This window comes from Ochotona princeps, chromosome 19 (genome assembly GCF_030435755.1).
Source record: "Ochotona princeps isolate mOchPri1 chromosome 19, mOchPri1.hap1, whole genome shotgun sequence".
Lineage (NCBI taxonomy): Eukaryota > Metazoa > Chordata > Mammalia > Lagomorpha > Ochotonidae > Ochotona > Ochotona princeps.
In genome coordinates, this window is record NC_080850.1 from 47,925,844 (window position 1) to 47,949,218 (window position 23,375).

General features: G+C 50.8%; 1 protein-coding gene across 1 annotated transcript; it reads left to right on the plus strand.

Moving 5' to 3' along the window:
• On the plus strand, positions 1–23,375 carry LOC101534622 (TIR domain-containing adapter molecule 2). The gene is made up of 4 exons (XM_058677494.1): positions 1–529; positions 3,306–3,551; positions 6,061–6,188; positions 22,696–23,375. Exons 1-4 carry the CDS (start codon positions 320–322, stop codon positions 23,345–23,347), a joined length of 1,236 nt encoding a protein of 411 aa, XP_058533477.1. The 5' UTR covers positions 1–319; the 3' UTR covers positions 23,348–23,375.

The following is a 23,375-nucleotide window of genomic DNA, read 5'->3' on the forward strand; positions in this document are numbered from 1 at the left end:
GTCCGGGCCTCCGCGGAGGCCGAGAGGGCGGCGCCTCGCGAGCTTCCGCGTACGCAACTCCTGCGGCTCCCTCCCGCGGGGAGCACATCCGGGTCGCCGCAGCAGGTGCCTGGGGCCCCGCCCCTTCCGGCCAGCCTGGGCCCTTTCCGCCTTCCGCCTGCCGGCCCGTCTCGGCGTCCGCGGTCGTGCCGGTTCTCGGGCCAGGCCGCTCGCCCTCCTCGTCCACCCCCGGCGGCGGCCGTCCTCTCGCCGCTCCCCGGCCCCGCGTCTCGAGCCTCGCCGTGCGCCGCGCTCGGGCGGAGGCCGTCGCCGAGTCGGCATGTCGCGGCCTGGGTCCGCGCCGCGCGGGGGCTGCGGGCTGCTGGCCCTGCCGGCCCTACCGGCCCTGCTGCCGCCGCTGCTGCTGCTGCTGCTGCTGGGCCCGGGGCCGGGCGGCGCCTCGGAGATCACCTTCGAGCTGCCGGACAACGCCAAGCAGTGCTTCTACGAGGACATCGCGCAGGGCACCAAGTGCACCCTGGAGTTCCAGGTGCGCGGGGCCTGCAGGCCGGGGGCGGGCTGGGGAGGCCTTTCAGAAAGCGGCGTCCGTCCCCTGTAGGGCCCAACGTCCACGCTCCGCTGGCGACGCCTGGCCCTGGGGTCCCCGCGGGTCCTGGTCGTTGGAGGAGCCCCGGCTTGAGGCTGCGCGCGCGACCCCCTCCCTGCCCCATGGTGTTTGACAGCAGGTGGCTGGTTAGGTCGGCCCTGCACTCAGTTTTGTAGGTCTCTGGGCGGCTCGGCTGGTCTTGGTGGCCCCAGGGGACCGGGAGAGGTGGGGCTGGTCGGGTAAGAGCGGTCCCTGGAGGGGCGTCATGGAGTCTGGGGACGCCCTGCGCTTTCTTTAGCGTAGCGACTTTAAGCCCTGTGTCAGAGGATGATTCGTAGAGCAGCCAGGTGGGGGCGGGTAGCCAGACTGCCCTGCTTCCCATCCAGCTTCCTGTTGCTGGGCCTGCAGAGAGCCAGAGGGTGGCCCAGGTCCTTGGGCCCCTGCCACCCGTGTAGGAGACCAGCGTGGGGCCCCAGACTCCTGGCTTTGGCCTGGTCCAACCCTGGTCGTTGGGAGAGTGAACATAAATAAGTCTTGTTTTGTTGTTAAAAGTATGACTACCCAATGCTTTTATAAGGGAGGGTGGGGCCCACCTGTGGTGGCAGGCGAGGACTGGGAGAGGGGAGCCAGGCAGGGGCGGCCTGTCACTGGAGACTTGCTCCCGACCCGAGTCCCGTGGCTGCGTGGATAACACCATGTGCACGCAGAGATGGCGTGGTGAGATGTTGCAGGGTGGAAGGCTGCTTAGGAAATTGTTGGTGGTCTAGACACGAAGTCATTGTGGTGGATGCTGAGACACCACCACTGCCTACGGAGTGGCAGCTGGCCACGCGGTTCAGGTACTGCCCTCGTTTGGTTTTTGCTGGTGAAGCTGGAGCTAAGACCCTGGGTCCCCAAGCTTGGAAGGAGTCGAGTCCATGTGCACATTAGATTAAGTGCTCTGTGGTCCAGATCCCCAAATCAGCAAGCCCGATGGCGACCTCAGGCAACTCCCCTGGGAACCTGAAGTCACGAATGTGCAGGGCGGCGGTGTGCATCCCGTGGGGCAGTGCTAGCTGAAGATGGAGCTACCCTGGGGAGTGGCTGCTGGAGCTGCTGTACAGGGTGGGGAGGAGGGAGGCGAAGGCATGCAGGCAGGTGGGTGGCTGTGTTGGGGGAGGGTCTTGCTTGAAGTCAGCCAGAGGCCCTGCTGTGGCTTATGGGTGGCTCAGAGACAGCAGCCCTCCTGCAACAACTGTGTCGGAACTGCAGAGACAGCGGCAACACTCCGGCCAGATGGGTCTTGCCATGAGGCCGGGTCCACCGCTGGAGTACGCCTCTGTGGCCATCCAGTAGTTGAAACACTCAGCCAAATTTTGGGGTATTCTTGGCACGCTTGGGCTATTGATTCCTGCTCTGAGCCAAGCAGATATGGCCACACATCGCAGGGAGGGCGGGGAGCCCACAACTGCCCTCTCCTGGCCTCTCTGGGTGGAGATGGCCTTTGGCCGGGAGGTCCTTCCTGCAGCCTCCTGGTCCTGTGAGCCTTGTCCCTGCAGTGGCCTGGGAGCCTGGCACCCACCACTCCCCATGCTGAGCTGCCACGTGAGGGCAGCTGTACCCCAAGCACTTTGTTGAGATTGGCCAGGAGTTGAGGATTCTGGGGCCAGCGAATGAGGCAGATGGTGAGCAGAGCAGGTAGTGAGGCTGCTTGGAGCACCGGGCACGGGGTGGGGTTGTTGGCTGGCCTGGACAGGGCTGCAGGCCCCTGAATTAGCAAAAGGTTTTCAGAGAGCACTCAGTGAGGGATGAGGACCGCCAGAAGATGTTGGCATGTCTTGGGGAAGGGGCTGTCACAGACCGAAAGGCTGCTGGACGTGGTACCACGGCCTGCTCAGTGCCCGGCAGCAGAGTCCTCCAGCTGCACACGGGAACAGAAAGCCTGGCTTCTGGCCTGGGGGTCAGGAATGAAGGGACTGGGGGCATGTGGGAGGGCCAAGGTCAGATTTCCCTGGCTGCTGGCCAGGTGAGCACATAGAGCTTGAGGGGACTCCCGCTGTGGAGGGGGAGCCACACGGCCGTCCTGCCAGGGTGAGGTGGTGCTCACCTTTGCTCCGTTTGCAGATTCAGAGCACACTGGGCAAGGCTGAGTGAGTGGGTGTGTTGAGAGGAAGTGATTATTTTCTCCTGAAAATAGTTATTGACTTTTCAGGGAGAGGTAAATACCCACTTGATATGACACATTAAAAATGAATCAAAACATTTTATTTGCAGGGTAAGGTTTACATTTTTCCAGTTTCCTGGATGTATAATTATTTCATTATCAAAATGATCTTGAAACATAATTCATTTAGTCATTATCTCTCTAAATAACGAAAGGTCACATCCTTCTTTGAAGTCCAGAGTTTCCCTGGCAGAGGATGCCAGTCTGGACCCAGAGCACCTGAAGGGCTAGCTTGTGCCCTGGGCCTGGGCCAGTCCTCCCCGCTCGCTCTGTCAGCTGGTGTAACACAGAGTAGTCCAACTCCTGCCAGCACCTCAGAGTTCCTGCCCTCTGTCATGAGGGGATCTGTTTGGTGTCTGTGAAACTTTCGGTGGACTAAAACCTGTGTGCCAAGTTTCATGTTCTGGTCAAAGTCTGCATGAGTTTGTCTGTGCTCCAGAAGTCTTTTGGTGGCTGGCAGGGAGCCTGTCCTCTCTCGGTGGTCTCGGGTCTTCTCAGCCGAAACATCTCCTGCAGGTGATCACGGGCGGGCACTACGACGTGGACTGCAGGCTGGAGGACCCCGACGGCAAGGTCTTATACAAGGAGATGAAGAAGCAGTACGACAGCTTCACCTTCATCGCCTCCCGAAACGGGACGTACAAATTCTGTTTCAGCAATGAGTTTTCTACCTTCACACATAAAACTGTGTATTTTGACTTCCAAGTTGGAGAAGACCCACCTCTGTTTCCCAGTGAGAACCGAGTCAGCGCCCTCACCCAGGTGAGTGACCCCCTGCAGGATAGCTTGTTGTGGGAGCAGCCGCCACAGGAGCCAGCCCATTGCTGGACGCCGGGGACTGTGAGGCCTCACCATAGTGGTCAGAGGAGGCTGAGCTCTGAGAGCTGTGGGCTTGCCAAGAGTAATCCATGCTGAAGAAGGGGTGTGCTCTGCTGCTGCCCTCCAGCAGGGGTGCTGTGACGGGAAGGGCAATGATGCCTGCTCTGCCACTCCAGCTCGGGCACGGGGGTTTGCTGCCAAGACTCAGAGAACACGTTAAAACTACAAACTAGCCTGTCAGTGTTCCCTGGTTCCGCTTAGGCTCTTGGTCAGAGTCGAAGTGAAAGAGGCAGTTTGAAGATAGGAAAGCAGTTAGGCTCCCGCGTGAGAGGCGCTCTGCTTGCACGTGGTTGTCCTTTGGGGCCGTTCTGCATGAGCTGTGGCTTGTGTGTGAGAAGCTGGCTTGCTGCAGAAGCCCAGCTGGGCAGTCTATGTCCAGGAGATGGGCAGCAACAAGCAGCCGCGGGACAGCCCCTTTCCTCATGCCACATTTCCACCTCATCTGAAGCAGTCATTCACGCTTTAACAATGACAAAATTACCAGTTGGGGAGTGCAAAATCCGTGATCCTTTTACTGTCACCATTTCTATCCATTAGTAAAATGATGAGTAGAGCGGCCTCCGGTTGGTCGCTGTAAAGCCGTTAGCTGTCAGGCCATTGGGAGCTTTGTAATGGATGGGTCAGGCAGGTGTCGCCTCAGCCTGGTGATCCCCAGTGGAGCGGTCTCCGGACGCTGCGTGCCTTGTGACGACAGGCAGTGGGAGACCTGCTCCCTGCATCGCTGCCAGCCGGCCAAGAGCACCGAGGGACAGGAAGGGCTGCGGGCGGAACACTCAGTCACCTCCCGGCGGGGAGAGACAGGAGCCCAAAAGTTACAGGAAACACCTGCTGGCTGACTGGACTAGCTTTGTGTGCGTGCGGGTGTGAGAATAATCTGGAGGCATGAGGGAAACTTGCTGACTTTATGCAACTATTGTTAGTGATTTTATGTGACAGTTTGTTTTTCTTTTAATTATTTTGGGGTTAATGCTATCTTTAGGAAATAAAGTATGAAAGTATTTTAGCTAAAGCAATAAAAGAGCTTGAATTTGCTTTAAAATAATTGGGGGAAAGTATGTTCAGTGAGTGCAGATGAAATAAAGTTAGCCTTGTGTTAATAGAAACTCGTTGTACTGTTTTGTGGACACTTTAGAAGTTAGAAAGCTCATGTTAGGAATAGTATGAATTCGTGTAGATAAGCCCTTGGACTTGGGTGTTCTCTCTGATCTAACAGTTCTTGACTCGTAACGCCTGCACCGTTCTGTGCCTGTGGCATCTCCCTGCTGTCCTGTGTTCTCAGCAGGTGAAGAGTCCCTGGCCCCATGCCGGGTTGAGAGCACCCCGCTGCAGCCTCTGCTCACACATACGGAACAGTCACTGTGGCGTAGCTGTGCTAACACTTGCTGCCTAAGGACCTCAACAAGATGAGAACAGTGCAAACTTTGGAATTTTCTAAATTGAGTTTGTTGATCTGATTTTCCACGTTTTAAAAAACATCTGTAAATGGACGTTCTTATCGTCTGTGTTTTCATATTTAGTTTGGTAGAATTTCACTAAATGCTTAATTTTTACTTTATACTTTTAACGAAAATTCAAACTCATGTTTTTTTAATATATTTTCATTTTGAATTTTGAATTATGTGGTACAATTTCGTATAGGCTGAGATTCCCCCCCCCCCCACACCACAAACTCATGTTTAAAAACAAATCTGCAACCATGGGTTAATGATATAAAATAATCCTGAGGCATTATTCATCACTGTGAGTACATTTTCAGCGTGAGGGAAACATTAAACCCCAGTATACCGAAGAGCAGACACCTCAGCCTTCCTCAGATGGTGGATAATAAGTGTGCAAGGCCAAGGTGTTGTCAGCAGGCGCTGCAGGCTTCCCTGCGTGGTCCCATCAGGCGCGTATGTTGCCTTCGTTGCCTGGCACAAGGAGGAGATGTTTTTATTCGGATCTGTCATTTTCTGACTCAATGGTTAGCTACACATTCTGATAAATACCTCTAAGCACTGTTTCTAGAAGAGTTAGATAGCTGACTAATTCAGCTTTGTGCCATGTGTAATTCACTTCTGTTCCTGTTTGGACTTGGACTTGCAGTCATTGTTAGTGGGTTTCATGCCATTCTCCTCATTCTTGTTGGAAGAAGCTGGACTTGCACGCCAAAAGCCCCCACCTTCACTGCCAGCATTGCTGTGACAGGCGGTCCCTTGGTGGGGCTTAAGCTTCACCAGGGTCTGGTGTGGGGGTGAGGGAAGGGCCCCGTGACACTGTGAGGCAGTGAGTGGTGCCCAGTTAGTGAATGCTGGTTGGCCGAGGAGCTGAGACCACATTAGCAGAAAAGATGGGAATGCTGGAGGGATGTGCAGAGAGCAGCGGGCACCCTAACAGAACTGTTTCTCTTTAGATGGAGTCTGCCTGCGTGTCAATCCACGAAGCCCTGAAGTCGGTCATCGACTACCAGACTCACTTCCGTCTGAGAGAAGCCCAGGGCCGAAGCCGCGCGGAGGACCTGAATACCAGAGTGGCCTACTGGTCGGTGGGCGAGGCCCTCATCCTCCTGGTGGTTAGCATAGGGCAGGTGTTTCTGCTGAAAAGCTTTTTCTCGGATAAAAGAACCACCACGACACGCGTTGGCTCCTAACTGTGCCTGGAGCCCCGGGGCCGCCTGGCACCGTGGTGTGGGTCTCTGAGTAAGGTACTGGAGAACTTGCCAGGGGCAACGTTTTAAAACTTCACTTATACCCTTGTTGGGAGGGATGTCCAATGCGGATCCCCACACTGTGGAAAGGACACCTTTTTTTATTTGTGAAGGTGGAAAAACTTTAGAACTTATTTTTGGCTTTTCGTTTTAAATATTGAACACCAATGATGAGCTTTCTTTTTGGTTGTTTGTATCTACTGTTCACACACAATTTTGGTATGTTGATTCCTTTTCTTATAGGTGGTTGGTGTTTTTAAAAACTTAGGTTTAACATTACACATGTTAGGGAGGAAGACATCTGCCTTTTGTGTTTGTAGTGAATAAAGTTTTGTTTCCAAGAAAACCAGATGTGTAAGTATAACCCAAGCTGTATTCTGCATCGTTTAGTTTTTTTTTTTTTGGTTTGTTATAGCCCTGAAGATCAATAACCTGATTTTGAATGTAGTATCTTCTAGACACTGCTTTGACAGCCTGATCATTCTTCCTTGCTTATAACATGTATAATTCTTTTTTTTTTTTTTTAAGATTTTTTGTTATTATTGGAAAGCCGGATATACAGAGAGGAGGAGAGACAGAGAGGAAGATCTTCCATCCGATGTTTCACTCCCCAAGTGAGCCACAACGGGCCGGTGCGCGCCGATCCGATGCCGGGAACCAGGAACCTCTTCCGGGTCTCCCACGCGGGTGCAGGGTCCCAATGCATTGGGCCGTCCTCAACTGCTTTCCCAGGCCACAAGCAGGGAGCTGGATGGGAAGTGGAGCTGCCGGGATTAGAACCGGTGCCCATATGGGATCCCGGGGCTTTCAAGGCGAGGACTTTAGCCGCTAGGCCACGCTGCCGGGCCCTGCATCGTTTAGTTTTATGGAGCAAAAAATGTACCATAGAAAAGTTAGTTACCGTTGATACAGCATTTAAATGATCCCATCATGGTGGTGGTTATTTTTCACTGGCTTGGAAAAACGCCAGATTTGTGTTTGTTTTTAGAATGATATGGTGTTTTTATTTTCTATGCAAAGGCATTCTTACCACACATAAAACGGTATGTTTCAATAGCAGAACAGCTTACAAGGGCCTGAAAGCTGAGACTGTTGTCACAGGTGGAGTGACTGCAGCCGGAGGGCTAACCCTGACACCGTAGGAGGGTGGTCTGTGTCGTGTTTTCAGTCCCCGGCTGACGCCCTTTGGTGAGCAGTGTCTCAGCCCTTCCCAGTTGAGGCTGATGGCTGCTAGGGGAGTTTCACGCGGGGGCCGTCCACTTTGTCCACGGGCTGAGGTGTGCTCAATGTCCGTCCGTCCTGCTTTTGTCTGCTTATTCCATTTCCTTTCTGTAACATCTGGGTACAACCCTGGGGCGACTTGAAAACTTACGATACTCTGTGTGTTTCCTGCTTGATTATCTTCACTGAGTGAGAAATCAATGGTTTGTTTTCTGTACACTGTTTTTGGACTCCACTGGTATCTTATAGCATATGTAAATTGTGCTGACTGAAATAAGATTTTTTTTTTTTTTTTAAGATTTTATTATTATTGGAAAGCCGGATATACAGAGAGGAGGAGAGACAGAATCGGTGCCCATATGGGATCCCGGGGCTTTCAAGGTGAGGACTTTAGCCGCTAGGCCATGCCGCCGGGCCCTGAAGTAAGATTTTTGTTCCAAGTATTCCAGAATAGAATGTAAGATGATGCAAAACATGTAGATATTTAAAGCTTTTCTGCTGTTTACAAAAAGTTACAGTTGCTTTTGTGCCTCCGTTTCCCACCCCAAGGTGATGGATGCTCTAGCTGGGTGGTCGTGGTGTGGACACTGCAACAGCGGATACCCAGGCTCTTGGTGGACAGCAGTGTTAGTCACTCGCCCGTGGCTAAGAGTCAGTTCTTTTTTGATAAGCTATCTTAAAATGCATAGTATATATGCGTTATACTTAGCACGAAGAGCAAAGCAGGCTTAAATTGTCCTGCCTGCTAATTCCAGATGCTACACTATAGCCAAGAGTGAGTCCCTCTGCAGCTTTTTGACTGATTTTTGAAGACCAAATGACTACTCCTAAGCTGCAAGTATCAGTGGATGAAGAAGCAGGGTTGAAGCCTTTGGGCTCAGCTCTGAAGGTCCTTGGCCAGAGCTGGCCTGCAGCTTTGTTAGTGCCCGTTTACGGTTGGTCTTCAGCACATTTGCAGTAACGTTTATGTGGCTGGCAAGTCTGGGTGTCTGTCGGGCGTCCCCTGGTGGTGGTGGTGCTGTGGTGTGGCGGTAATTACACCACTATTAAACAGTCAGATAGGTCCTACCAAGATTGGCTTAGCTAGTGCCCTGGTTTATTTGTGCCACTCAAAACTTGATGTTATTAGACTATTGCCCCAGTAATGTTTTTAATAATAAAATTATTGAAATTAAATATTAATTAAAATCTTTGAAATCACCACAGTTAGCTGCTTTAGAAGGTGATGTGGCTTAGCTAGTCTCTGTGACCTGTCGGTTTCTGATGGCTGTCTACACTCTACTGCGTGTGTCTGAAGTTCTGTGGATAGCATTGATTTCTTCCTGTTACTGTATAGTTAATGACTTACCTTTGTTTTCTTTTTATCCTTTCATAGCTTGTTACATCAGTTTGAGTTTTCCAAATATTAATATTTGGACATATGGCCCAGAATGCATATTTGAACATCATAGTTGTATATATTTTTAAACTAGAATAAGTAAAGCAGGTGACTTGACATACAAGTTTATATGAAAATTTCAGCTGTGTAAAGATAGTTTAAGATATTACTTTGCTAATAATCTAGACATTCTTTTTTCTATTAAAGAAAAAATGATTTGTGGGTCAAAAATTTTATCTAGGCTTAGTGTTAATCAGTTTTAGATATAGGGCGGACTGAAATACAGTTTTATTCTTTGGAAGGTTACACTTCTCTGTTCTATCAATTTTTTTTTTTTTTTAGTTTGTAAATGTATAACATTTTAAATTAAAAGGACAGAGAAACCCTTTGACTATTGTTTTCAAAAATTAACTTAATATATAAATTAATTAAAAGATTCTTCATTTACTTTTGAGAAGAAAAAAAGTAAATCAACACATGGTTCTGCAGAACTGCCCCAGTTTCTTGTAGAATAAAAAGTCTTTAAGAAAACCTGCCTCCAGTTGTGTTGGATTGAGACCTTTGTGCGGCTTGAAGCGTCGTCCTGAACAGGAAGAGTGGCTTACTAGGACGTCGCCAGAACGTCCCAGGGACTGGCCTCAGCAAGAAACGCATGGCTTCGTTTTGTCTTCCCTTCGCTTCCTGTATTAACAGTTTGGGTGGGTGAAGCATAAGCCATCAGTTGCTCTAAATACTCTTCATTTTTAAGTTAACTAGGTTGTGTACTGCCGTTTCATGGGTTTTGTTGTGCAGTCAGAGTGGGCACCTGGTTCTAGAACAGTGGTAGATGAGCAAAGGTCATTGTGGGTTGGTGTGTACCAAGATGTCTGCTGGGAGTCCTGCTTGTGAACACATGTTGTCTTTGTGGTGATGCAGTGATACTGCCACTTTTCAGATGAAATAAAGAAGTCAAGAGATTGGAACCACAGCAGCTGACTCTAGAACATTCTTTCTTGAGCACAATGCGATACCACGTGACAGACATGAGTTCAGGTTAGGTCTCAGGAGGCTGAGCCGTCTGGAGATGCTGCGTGGCTCCCTGATGGCTTGGCTTTAGAGTCATGGCTGAGTCCCAGACATGGTGTGTGATGTTGTAGAGGTGGCTGTGTTGACTGTACTGTGAGCCTCTTGTCGCTGCCAAGATCATACCGTGAACTATAACAAGAAGGAAGTGAGGTGTTTACAAAGTACTCCCTGGTAGGCTCTGTGCCCCACATACATCAGCTCTTACAGATGGTATTTTTATTGTTGGTGTAAGTGTGGTCTCTGGGTTATCATTAGTTCCCAAAGTTCTTACTGTGACTTCTATTCAGGTGACCCTTGGGCAGTACATGACACAAATGTGAACGTGTTTAAATGTCTGTTGTCTGCATAATAGCCTGCTGTAAGTTTCTGAAATGAGTACAGTAGGCTGACCTCCAGGGTTGGTGGAGAGGGGATATGAACAAGAGATGTCACACAATGGCCTCTTGTAATTAAATGTTCAGAAAATTATTTGAGAAGCTGAGAGAGAAGCAAAGTCGCCGTCCATTTGTCATTCCCCAAATGACCACAGTGGTCATACCTGCACTGGGCCATGACCAGGAGCCAGGAACTCAATCCGGATTGCCCATGCGGTTGCCAGGAAACCAGCTGACTTGAGCTGTGCCACTTCCTCGTGTTAGCAGGGAGCTGGAGCGGGAAGAAGTGTGACCAGATCCCTCTCAAACACCTGCTGGTGTGCCTCTCTGCTGCTCGGCCGGAGCAGTTCACTCATCACTGTGCTTGTGGACGCACTGTGAGGAGCAGTGATGAATACATTCCTTAAAAAGAGTAAGAAAGCATCACATTCTGGTTTTGTTAGTTCGTTTCAGATTTATTGATGTATTTATTTATTTGGAAGAGCTTCAGAGAGAGAATTTTGAATCCATTAGTTCACTTCTCAGATGGCTGTGGTGGCTGGGATAGGGCCAGGTCGAAGCCATGGGCTTCTTCCAGGTCTCACATGGGCACTGGGCCCAAGCACCTGGCTGTCTTTGCTCCATCCTCCACTTTTCCCAGGCACATGAGCCAAGAGCTGGATGGGCCGTGAGTGTCACTGATGGTGGCTTTGCCATATGTGCCACAACGCCAGCTCCAGGAAGGTTTAAATGCTGTTGAGTGTTGTGTGGTGTGACTTGTGCTGCACGTGGAGTCCACCGCCTTGCTGTGTCTGTGTGGCCGTCCCTCCCAGGAGCGTGACAGAGCTGCTCTGAGCATCCTTGTGCACACGTGCGTGCTTTCTTGAAAACCCACACAGGAATGGAGCTGGTGGATAACAGGTTATATGTGTCTTCAGCCCTCCCGGGTAATCGCTCACTTGTCCAGAGTCTTAGGGCTGCACTGAAAAGCTCTACAGTGTTGTGACTTGAAGATGTTTGAAAATCTGGGCTTGTGAGAAGTGGTATAGGCTGCACAGTCCTAATCCGAAAGTATGGAATACTCCAGAATCCATCGGTGCTCGCCAAGTTCTGAACTATGGAGCATGTTGGATTTTTGGATTAGGATGTTCAGTCAGTTATGCAAATATTCTACAACTCCAAACTCCAGAATCTGAACTTGATAGGGAATCTTCAACACGTGTCTTCTTATTGGTTAATTTTTTTTTATTATATGGTTCTGTGCGTATAGGGATTCCCTCTCCACATCCCCTTCTCCCGCCCCAGCACCACCATGTTCCTGCTCACCCTCCATGGGTTATTTACCACCGCATTTCCTCTTTCCTGAAGTCCCTGTGTAATTTTTGTACTCATTTTAAAAAATAGGATTATTTGATATTTTATTGGGAAAATTACATATCCAGGATATTAATTTTTAGGTTATAACTATTTCTCTCTCTTAAGATACATACACATATATTTACCCAGAAGGCAGAGTTGCAGAGAGAATAGAGACAGTGTGACTGATTTTCTCCCACTGGGTCACTCCCCTGACAGCCGCATGACAGGGGCTGGACCAGAGTCCATAGCTTCATGATGCCTTAACAGGGAACTGGAGCTGAAGTGCAGCAGCCAGGACTTGAACCAGTGACCATGTGGGATGTTGGGGTTATGGGTGGCAACTTAGTGTACTGTGCCACAATGCCAACATTGGTTATAACTATTTCAGATGACTGTGCACAGTTGTTTTTCTTCTTCTGAAACCCCATGTTGGTGTTTTTGAGTCTTAATTTAAAAAAAAACTTCAGTCTCCTTAAGTTATGAATGTCTTCTGTTTTCTCAAGTATGTAGATTTAGGGTTTTTTGTTTGTTTTGCTTTGTTTTTTATTGAATTCTGTTTGTGGTGTGAAGTAGGGGCCAGGTATGACCCGCAGTGGCTTGAAAAGTTGCTTTTCTCTACATGTTGAACAATGCCACCTGCCGTCCAGTAGGTGCCCTTCCTTGTGTAAGCAACCTCCTGGGCTCCTAGTCTGTTCCTTGGTCTGATGTGCTTAATTAATTATCAGTGCTTTGAAAAGGCTTGTTATTTAGAAAATTCAGTTTTCCGATACTGTGTTCTTCAAGATTTGGCTGTCATTAGTCCTTTGCGTTTTTGCACAAGTTTTAGAAAACCAAGTTTAGATAAAGCAAATATATCGGGATTTAGACTGGGTTTATATTTGATCAGTTAAGAAACTCCTCTTTGTATTAGTGCATTCTATGGTGAATCAATGTTGAAGTCCTTCTATTGTTTCTTTTTTTTTTAGATTTATTTATTTATTAGAGATTTATTTGTTCTTATTGCAAAGTCCGATATATATGGAGAGAGGAGGAGAGACAGAGAGAAATATCCTCTGTCTGATGATTCACTCCCCAAGTGACCGCAACAGCAGGTGCTGCACCAATCCGGAACCAGGAGCCAGGAGCTCTTCTGGGTCTCCCACTTGGGTGCAGGGCCCCAAGGCTTTGGGCCGTCCTTGACTGCTTTCCCAGGCCACAAGTAGGGAGCTGGATGGGAAGTGGAGCAGCTAGGACACAAACTGGTGCTCATCTGGGATTGTTGCATTTTGCAAGGTCAGGATTTAGCCACTAAGCCATTGGCACCAGGCCTCTTGGTTAACCTTTTTTTTAAAAAAAGATTTATTTTTATTACAAAGATATAAAGAGAGGAGGAGAGACAGAGAGGAAGATCTTCCATCTGATGATTCACTCCCCAAGTGAGCCACAATGGGCCGATGCGCGCCGATCCAATGCCGGGAACCAGGAACCTCTTCCGGGTCTCCCACGCGGGTGCAGTGTCCCAATGCATTGGGCCATCCTCAACTGCTTTCCCAAGCCACAAGCAGGGATCTGGATGGGAATTGGAGCTGCCGGGATTAGAACCGGTGCCCATATGGGATCCCGGGGCTTTCAAGGCGAGGACTTTAGCCGCTAGGCCACGCTGCCGGGCCCCGGTTAACCTTTTTTATACTAATTTTAATTGTTTTAGGGAAAGGGTTGTAGAGAGAGTTATCTTCCATCCACTGTTCACTTCTGTGGGGGTGGCCCCAATTGTCAAGGCTAGCCCGGAGCTTCCTTGGGGTCCCCCTGGGCCCACCTGGTGCTTTTCACAGGTCATTGGGAGGGAGCCAGATCAGAAGCAGCGCAGCCAGACATGAACCCCATCCGGATGGGAGACTGGCATTGTCGGCCGCAGCTTCATGCACTATGTCATAACGCCAGCTTGGTCTTGTACTCTTTAACTTCATTGTCTTTGGTTGTTTGCCTTAAAACTTAGAAAATTGAGGGCCCGGCGGCTTGGCCTAGCGGCTAAAGCCCTCGCCTTGAACGCCCCGGGATCTCATATGGGCGACGGTTCTAATCCCGGCAGCTTCACTTCCCATCCAGCTCCCTACTTGTGGCCTGGGAAAGCAGTCGAGGACGGCCCAAAGCTTGGGACACTGCACCCACGTGGGAGACCCGGAAGAGGTTCCTGGTTCCCGGCTTCAGATTGGCGCAGTACCGGCCGTTGCGGCTCACTTGGGGAGTGAATCAGAGGACAGAAGATCTTCCTCTCTGTCTCTCCTCCTCTCTGTATATCTGACTTTGTAATAAAAGAAATAAATCTTTAAAAAAAAAAACTTTCTTGAAACAGTTTTGGAGTTTTACATCTGTCATTTCAGCAGGGCCGAGTTGTGGCTTCATCCTGTTGACACTGGTGTAACAGGGTGCCACCTCGTGGTGCTGGCAGGAGACACGTGGACAGAACCTGGGGTTTGTCCTCCGTGGCGCAGGCGGCAGCAGCCCACGGCGAGCCCATGTTCTTCAGCTGCTCTACCCCACAAGTTCCGTGGGGTGCAGGTCGCTGCTACGCAGGTAACGGTATCAATTGTACTAGTCTTTGGGTGAAACCATCTTTGTTCTTTTGGGCTCATTTTACTTTAATTTGTGGTGTTATTTTTGTCCCTTTCATCTTTTTCTTTGTTTTACTTTTTCCGTAACTTTTTTTTTTTTTGTAGTTATCTTTTTGGCTTTCATATTTAAAATAGTAACTGGGTGGGTCAACAATATTTTTTCAGTCTTATACAATTCTATTGAGACTTGTCCTGTGGTTAAAAAAAAAAATGTTGTCTAACCTGAATATTTTGAGTGCCTTGATCCCTGTTGAAATCGTATCCTTGAACGGACAGGGGCATCTGGGGGAATTCACACGGGAAGCTGAAGACGTTGTAGGACCGGGAAACGGTGCTGCCAGGTGTCTAGGATGTGGGGCCACACCTGTCCAAGAAGCCCGCTCCGTTCACCACTCCTCCCCGCGGACAATAATGCTCATTCATTCTCAACTGCCTTGTCTGCAGATCAGAAAGTAAAACCCAGGAGCATTCTAGCTTACACTATTTCCCTTGCTGCAAATAGTACTGGCGTCACTGGTGCATTCTCTTGACATTGGGGGAGGGGTGGTATGAATTACATTTGTAGCCAATTAAATAGGTTCTCAGCACAGGGAGAGAAAATATTGAGAAAGCAAAAGGTGGAGCCGTCCTGTTCTGCACGTGGGGGACTTGAGGCACACGGTCCTGGGTCTTTCAGGCACGAGGTCTGGAAAGCCTTTGGCTGGCGGGGAGCGAAAGCCTAGCTGCGCTTTGGGCCTTCAGTGAGGAAGGAGCGTCCTCCCCGGGGACTTGGAAGGCAGGGCCTGGCCGGGGGCGGGCCGCCCGGGCGCGTCAGGGTTGGTCGCCGCGGGAAGGGCCCCTTGCGCAGTCCGCGAGGCTGAGGGAAGGCCGGGCCTCGCGGCTCCACGTCCTTCGCGTTCCTCCCGCCTCGAGCCTGGAGCCTCTCCCGACTCCGCGCGGCTCCCCGGCCGGCGCGCACAGGCAAGTTGGGTGCGGGCCGGCGGCTGCACGTGGGGCCACGCGGTGCGTGGCGGGGGCGGCGTGTGGGCGTGTGGCCGGCTCCCTGTCAGCGGCCTCCATCTTGTGTGGCTTCCCTTGGGCCGCCGGGGGCGTTCGCACCGTGGTAGTCGCCCTCCCCGGACCCCTCTGCCTCTGCTTCCTCACAGTCCCGTTCCTGGCTTGGGGTGCTGCTGCTTTCCGGTCCCTCCTTTGAACCCCGCGCGCCTTCGGGCCTGCCTTCGCCGAGCGGGGTGACTGCAGTGTCTGCTCCCAGTGAATTCCCCCCAGATATAATTAGAGCTTTCACTTCCCTTGCAGTTACCGGAACTGTAAAAAGTGAACTTGTGCTAGGGTTGCCAAGCCCTCTTTGGGCTAGCTCTCCTCTCCGCCGCAGCGGGGCTGACTGCCTGGGTTGTGGCCCGCGCCTGCCTCCCCGCCCTGTGCACCAGCTGGTTACTGCCCTGTCCTAACCGGGTCCTTTTCCCGTGGGTGTGAGGGTGTGGGCTGACCGCTGCTCAGGATCCCCAGTCTTGGCCTGTCTCGGGGGGTCCGCCTGCCCTCTGTGGGTACACACATGCCTGTGTTACAGGCAGAGGATAGACAGGTAACAGCGTTTACTGCAGGTGAAATTGCCAGCTGGACTAATGTGCTCTGCGGCCACTGGACAGTTGGGCACAAGCACTGTGACATGCCGGGGGAACTCTGGCACCCAGGCTGGCCTGTGCCCGGCAGGCTGGCAGTATGTGCAGTGTGGCCAGGCGGGAGGAAGGCGTGAGTCCAGTCCCAGGAGGTGTGGCGGATCCTTCCTTGTACCTGGTCCCTCACAAACACCAGGACCCCATAGCTGCAGCCCTACTGGCCCCACTGTGAGATGCGGGGCTCTTTTCAAATGCTGTTGGCTGCACGTGCTCACTGACAGGGAAAACACACAGTCCTCTTTCTGTTGAGCCTCGTTTTAATGAGACAGTTTGCCTTTTAAGTTCTGTATTTTAAAAAAAAAAAAGATTAATTGATTTGATAGAGCTAGAGAGACAAAGATCTTCTATCCGCTGATTCACTTCCCAGATGGCCACAGAGTCTAGAACTCCACTGGGGTCTCCTGGGTGGGTGACGGGGGCCCAGATACTTCCAAATACCATCCAGGGGAACTGGATTGGAAGTGAAGCAGCCAGGACGCAAACCTGTACCCTTATGCCCTGCCAGTGAGATAGGTGGAGGTCGTATATGCTGCACCACAGTGCTCACTCCCAGATATAGAATAATTTCTTAAAAGTTTCCCTTATTTTGGAAGTGTTTTTTGCACAGTTGCTTCTTGCCAGAGTAGGTAAGAGTCTGATCCACATACTGTGAGTGGTGCCAGAGCAAGCAGTTTAATGGGCAGGAGCTTGTTTATGGGGTAAGCTTTTTACTTCTACATTGGTTTAACCAATATTAGTGCCATCAAGATTTGTAGGTAACTCAGTTCTTTTTAAAAGATGTAGGAAGTTTTTTCATCTTGAGAGAATCTGTCAGGGACTAAAAGGCCATTTAATTTACAATGTATATTTTTTCATTTTAATGGCAAACGAATGACTTACTGCCATTACATATGTGTTACTTTCTCTTCTAAAAGTAGAGAAAGAACTCATTTCAGGATTGAGATTTCAGATGTTTGAATACACATATAAAATTGTATACGGTGTTTTAAAAAAACAGATTGAAGGTGCAACGTCTTTAAGCAGTTATTTTTTTTCTTTAATATTCATTTATTCATTAATTACATTGCATTACATGACACAATTTCATAGGTACTGGGATTCCCCCCCTTCACCCCAACCCCTTCCCCCATCATGAATTCCTTCACCTTGATGCATAACCACAGCTCAAGTTCCGTTGAGATTCCCTAATTAAAAGTTTACACCATGCAGAGTCCAGCATCCCACTTGTCCAGTTCAAGTTCAACGGCCTCTTAGGGAGGCCCTCTCAGGTTTGTAGGCAGAGCCAGCAGAGCGTCACCTCGATCAATTAGAAGCTCCAACATATCATCAGCAACAGTCCAGGTATGATGAGGCTGGTGCAGAGTCCACTGATTGACATAGTCCGTCTTAGGGTTTCCCCTTGTCCAGTTTTCCGCTGCGCAGGTGGTGGAAAGCTTGGCTTTGTTAGGCTGGAATCGTGGCAGGGACCCTCGCACCCGGGCCGCATGGCGGCCCGGGGCCAAGCTGCTTGGGCCCCCGCCTGGATCGTGCTCAAGCAGTTATTTTTTTAAAGATTAATTTATTTTTATTGGAAATGCAGAGTTTTATAGGGAGAAGGAGAGAAAAGGATCAAGATCTTCTACCCACTGGCTCACTCTCCAAGTGACTGCAGTGGTCAGCTGAGCCGGTCCAAAGCCAGAAGCTTCTTTGAGGTCTCCCACGTGGGAGCAGGGTCCCAAGGCTTTGGGCCATCCTCCACTGCTTTCCCAGACCACAAGCAGGGAGCTGAATGGAAAATGGAGCAGCCAGGACACGATCCAGTGCCCACATGGGATCCTGGTATTTGCAAGGCAAGGATTTTAGCCACTGAACCATCCCGCTGGACCCAAGCTGCTGCTTACGAGGCTTGCAGCTAAGTGCTGGTTCATGTCCCAGCTCTGCTGCTCCTGCCCCCGGCTAGCCCACCTGAGAAGCTAGCTGGGTTCACGCTGTGTCTCCCTTGTAGGGGACAGGAACCCACGTGTTTGGGCACTTAAGCAGGAAGCTGGGTTGGAAGTGGAGGGGACACCGGCATCTCAGGCGGGACAGCCTAATGTGCTGTGCCTTGCTTCAGCCGGATGCTGTAGGAATCTCATGATTGACGGAGGGGTGATAGCGCTATTTCTTAGGCAGAGAGTTGGAGGGAAATGGGAAGCTTTGAGAAAGAATTAGGAGGCAGATTTGCTGACAGGATTTAAACATTAGTTGAATGGAGGTATGTGGGTTAAATGAGAAGGAAAGTGAGAATGATGTTGGAGTTTCTGTCTTGGCCAACATTACTGCCTGACATGTGGAATGTGTGAATCATGGCAGCCTGAAGGGGACTCACGGACTGACCTGCCGATCAGGGATGCAGCATCCCTTCATCCAGTCTGCCTGCGCTGTGCTTACCAGGTACCTCCGGTCGGCAGAGGGAAAGACAGCTCCCAGATCACCCGGTGCCTTTGTTCTTCTGGCCCAGCTGCCACTGGCTGCTGTCAGAGTCGGCTGTGGAGCCAGGAAACACAGGGTGCTGGCTGGGCTAAGTCTACGTGCAACATCCCGGTGGGGGTGGGCTCCCCCGCCTTTGGACGTGTCCCAGAGCCACGACCACCCTCGGCCTTCACTTCTTCCACTTTGCCAGGTTGTTGGTCCCTGAGGATGTCCTGACTCAGTTGTTCTAGCTGTTGAATGGTTTGCCAGTATCTCACACTCATTGTTACTGAAGCGTTATGGAAGTGCGGATGCAAAGTCTTGTTGTTTGCAAGTCACTGTGCTCACCCTGCAGATATCCGTAGAAGTTTCGGAACTGAACTTGTAAAACCCGCCTAATATGTTCTGTTGAGGGTTTGTTTTTTGTTTTGTTGGTTTGTTTGTTTTAGATTTTGTTTTTATTTGAAAGGCATAGTTACAGAGAGGCAGAGACAGAAGGAGATCTGCCCACTGGGCCTCTCCCGCAGTGGCTGAGGCAGGCTGAAGCCAGGAGTCTCCCATGTGGATGCAGGGACCCAAGGCTTGGGACCATTCTCCACTACCTTTCCGGGCACTTTGGCAGGACCTGGATCAGAAGTGGAGCAGCCAGGACTTGAACCAACACCCATATGGGATACTGGCACTGCAGGCAGAGGCCTAATGCCATGGAACCTCCCCTTTGTTGAAATCTTTATTGGGATTGCATTTAATCTATACATCAGATTAGAATTGGCACTGGTACTATACTAAATTTTTGAGTAAATGAACACAATAGTCATAGTTACCTGTAAATATTTCATATGTGATTATTTTTCATTTTAAACCTATCCTAGTGTTTTGTAGTCTCCTGAGCAGAAGTTTTACTAGACTTCTGTCCATTTGTTGGGCTTGTTTTATCTGCTGACCTTACTGATTTTCCTGTTCTTTTCGTTCAGTCAGGAAGCAGTGGGCAGTGGGTCACGTGGAGCTCCCGGTAACAGGCCTCTGAGGAGCATGCGCAGACAGGTCCCTGCTGGGCTGGGGATGAAGAAAAGCAGGAAGGAGCCAGGTGACAGTGGCCAGGGGCGGGGCTTGCAGCTGCAAACCCTGGGATCAGGATCAGGAGCCCCAGCCTCCTGCCTTCATCCATCGGGCCCCTGGGATGCATTAGCTGGAAGCTGATTGAAATCAGAGCAGTGGGACTCAAACCAGCAGTGCAGTGTGCAAGGCGGGCAGGCATCCCAAGTTGGTGGCATTGTTAAATCAGCCATGCGTTCCCTAAAATGAGCCCAACTTAGTTGTGATGTGTTGGTTTTCCTGGAAAGGACTCATTTCTGTAATATTCTGCTTATGGGTTTTAAAGAAGTAACTGTGACTTTGCTTTCCGTGGTTGTTGCCCCAGGTGCTGGTGTGACGGTTTATGCTGGCTTCATAAACAAGTCGGGCAGTGTTTCCATTTTTTTCCCAATCATCTGGCTTTGTAATTTCTTCTTTAAAAACTGGGTGGACTTCCCCATTACCCTGTGAGTCTGCGGTTGCTTCGTGGAGGGATTTTCAGGTCGAGCGTATTTCTTCATTAGTGGAAATGTCTGGGTTTCTTGCGTCTTTGAGAAGGCATGGGCTCCCAGGCGTGTTTTCTTTTTTTTCTTTTTTTTTTTTAATTTATTCATTAGTTACATTGTATTACGTGACACAGTTTCATAGGTACTGGGATTCCTCCCACCCCTCCCCAAACCCTCCCTCCATGGTGGATTCCTCCACCTTGTTGCATAACCACAGTTCAAGTTCAGTTGAGATTCCCTCATTGCAAGCATATACCAGACAAAGTCCAGCTTCTTATTGTCCAGTCAAGTTCAACGGCTTCTTAGGGAGACCCTCTTCCCCACCTTCCAGGGATGAGCAACTCTGAGGGTCAGCTTTCTCCCAAGCATCCTTTGAACAAAAGTGCACTCACCTCCTCTCTGAAAGATGAAACCCGAGAAAGGGAGAGAGAGAGAAATCTTCCATCCACTGGTTTACCCCTAAACAACCAGGTGGAAGCCAGGAGCCAGGAGCCTCTTCCAGGTCTCCACGGGTGCAGGGCCCAAGCGTGTACCATCTGCCTCTGCTTTCCCAGTCCCCTAGCAGGGAGCTGGATGGGAAGTGGGGCATCCAGGAAATGAGCTGGCACCCAGTGCTGCAGGCAGAGGCTTAGCCTACTGTCCCATGGTGCCAGCCTCGGTTTATTATTTTATGATTGATTTTTTTTGTCTGAAAGGCAGCTTTACTGAGAAATAAGGCGAGACACGGAGTTCTTCCATCCACTGGTTCACTCCCCAAATGGCCACACCAGCCAGGGCTGAGCTGGTCTGAAGCCAGGAGCCAGGAGCTTCCTCTGGGTCTCCCATGGGTCCCAAGAACCTGGGCCATCCTCTGCTGCTTTCTTCAGACCATAAGCAGAGAGCTGGGTGGGAAGTGGAGGAGCCAGGACACACATCAGTGCCCTGGGATGCCAGCCTTTTCCTTGCTGCGTCATTGCTTCCTGTGGCCTCATCAGCACACAGCATTCTGTCTGGTTAGCTCTCATCGCACCCCCTCACACGCCCAGGGAGCCCGGGGCTGCTGGCTTGTGGCAGCGCTGGGTGCTGAGCTGCTGGCTGCAGTCAGCTGTCCTACTAGGACACCCTGCTCCTGCCCCGCCTGGCGCTCTCCCCCTCCTGGCCCTGCCTGGCCCTCTCCCCCCACCTGGCCCTGCCCGCCTGGCCCTCTCCCCGCCTGGCCCCCTGCCCCGCCTGGCCCCCTGCCCCATCTGGCCCTGCCTGGCCCTGCCCCGCCTGGCTGCCGGCCTAGGTTTCTCCACCTGTTCTCAACACTTCTGAGGACACCACTCCTTTCCCTGACAACCTCCCCTCCCGCCAGGTCCTTTGTGCTCCCTCACGCCTGTCTCCCTCCCCCAGTCTCCCTCTCACCCTCCCCCCACTCCCCTACCTCCCCCTCCTCCTCTGCCCCCACTCCCTCCCCGCCTCCCACCCCCACCCAATGTGTTGCTTCCCTCCTCACCTCCCCTCACCCCAACCAACCACTGGACTCCCTCCTGGAGGCCTGCTAAGCCCTCTTCTGGTACCTGACCTTCCAGAGAAGGCCCAGTTGTCTGCTAATCCTGCCTCACATCCCAGCACCAAACTAGTCTTGGTGCCCAGTTAGTTGCCAACAAAACCCACCTGTTAAGCTGGAACAGGAAATCTTCAACTGTACTGTGCAGTGTTTCCACTAGGTGGTGCTGTTCAGGTGCAGGAGGAAAGTTGTTCCAGAATCAAGGGTTCAAAGACTAGATGCTGTTGGCTTTACGTTGTTTCAAAGGCAGGGGCTGAAACATACAAACTTCTGCGGCAAAGTCATTGATTTACATTGCATATGTGCATCTATTTTATCCCCAAATTATTCATGATGCTTATTTTACTTAATGCTGTTTTGGAGACCCTGTTCCCATTTGGCCAAAATGTTATTTAATTACTGTTATTATTATTATTTTTTAAGAGAAACAGAAAGGTCTTCCATCCCCTGGGCCACTCCCCAGGTGGCACAACTCTGTCTTTCTCTCAGACTCTCTCTTCACTCTGCATTGCTTTCGCTGGTGCAGCTTCGGACCCTTTTTTTTTCCCGAAGATTTATTTATTTGGGCCCAGCACAGTAGCCTAGTAGCCAAAGTCCTCACCAGGGATCCCATATGGGCGCCGGTTTGTGTCCTGCTTGCTCCACTTCCCATCCAGCTCCCTGCTTGTGGTCTGGGAAAGCAGTTGAGGACGGCTCAAAGCCTTGGGACACTGCACCCGCAGGTGGGAGACCTAGAAGAAGTTCCTGGATCCTGGCATCGGATTGGCGCAGCACCAGCCATTGCAGTCACTTGGGGAGTGAATCATCAGATGGAAGATCTTCCTCTCTGTCTCTCCTCCTCTCTGTATGTCTGACTTTGTAATGAAAATAAAATCAATCTGTAAAAAATATAAAATAAAAAGTGGCTTTGTTACTGATGTCTGAAGACCCGTGTCTCTTGATCTTGTCCAGCTTTTCAGGTGGAATGACAATCTCCCATGTTCATCTCTTGGTTAATTTTACAATGTGCTTCTGTTTTGTCATGTCTTCTTTTAGATCAGGAAGAAGAAATGCTGAGAAATCAGTAAAGCTTTCTTCTCCCCGCCTTGGAACGCTGTCATGGGGGTCGGGAAGTCTAAATCAGATTCCTGCTACCTGTCTTTCTCTTGGGGTAAAAGCCACAGTGTGGATCCGAGTCAAGGACCCTGTGGGGCCAGTTCCAAGAGACCCAAAGATGTCGCCCGGTACAACACCGTTGGGCATGGCTCAGCCAACAGGGAGCCAGCGGGAGAGCAGGAGGTGGCCGAGGGTGTGGGGGCGACGCCCGCAGAGGAAGTGGAGGAAGAGGAGGTGTTCCTCAAGTTTGTGATCTTGCACGCAGAAGAGGACACAGCCGAAGCCCTGCGCGTGCAGAGCCTGCTGCAGGATGGCTTTGGCGTGAGACCCGGAATGATCTTTGCAGAGATGCCGTGCGGCCGGCAGCACCTGCAGAACCTGGACGCCGCAGTCAATGGCTCCGCCTGGACCATCCTGTTGCTCACCGAGAACTTCCTGAGGGACACCTGGTGCAACTTCCAGTTCTACGTGTCGCTCATGAACTCGGTGAACAGGCTTCACAAGTACAACTCCGTCATCCCCCTGCGGCCCCTGAACAATCCCCTGCCCCGCGAAAGGACACCGCTGGCCCTGCAGACCATCAACGCCCTGGAGGAGGAGGGCCACGGCTTCCCCACGCAGGTAGAGAGGATCTTCCAGGAGTCCGTGTATCAGACCCAGCAGAGGATCTGGAGAGAGACGAGGAGCACGGCACGGAGACAGCTGATGGCCTGAGATGGCCTTGGCCACAGCCAGCTCCCGG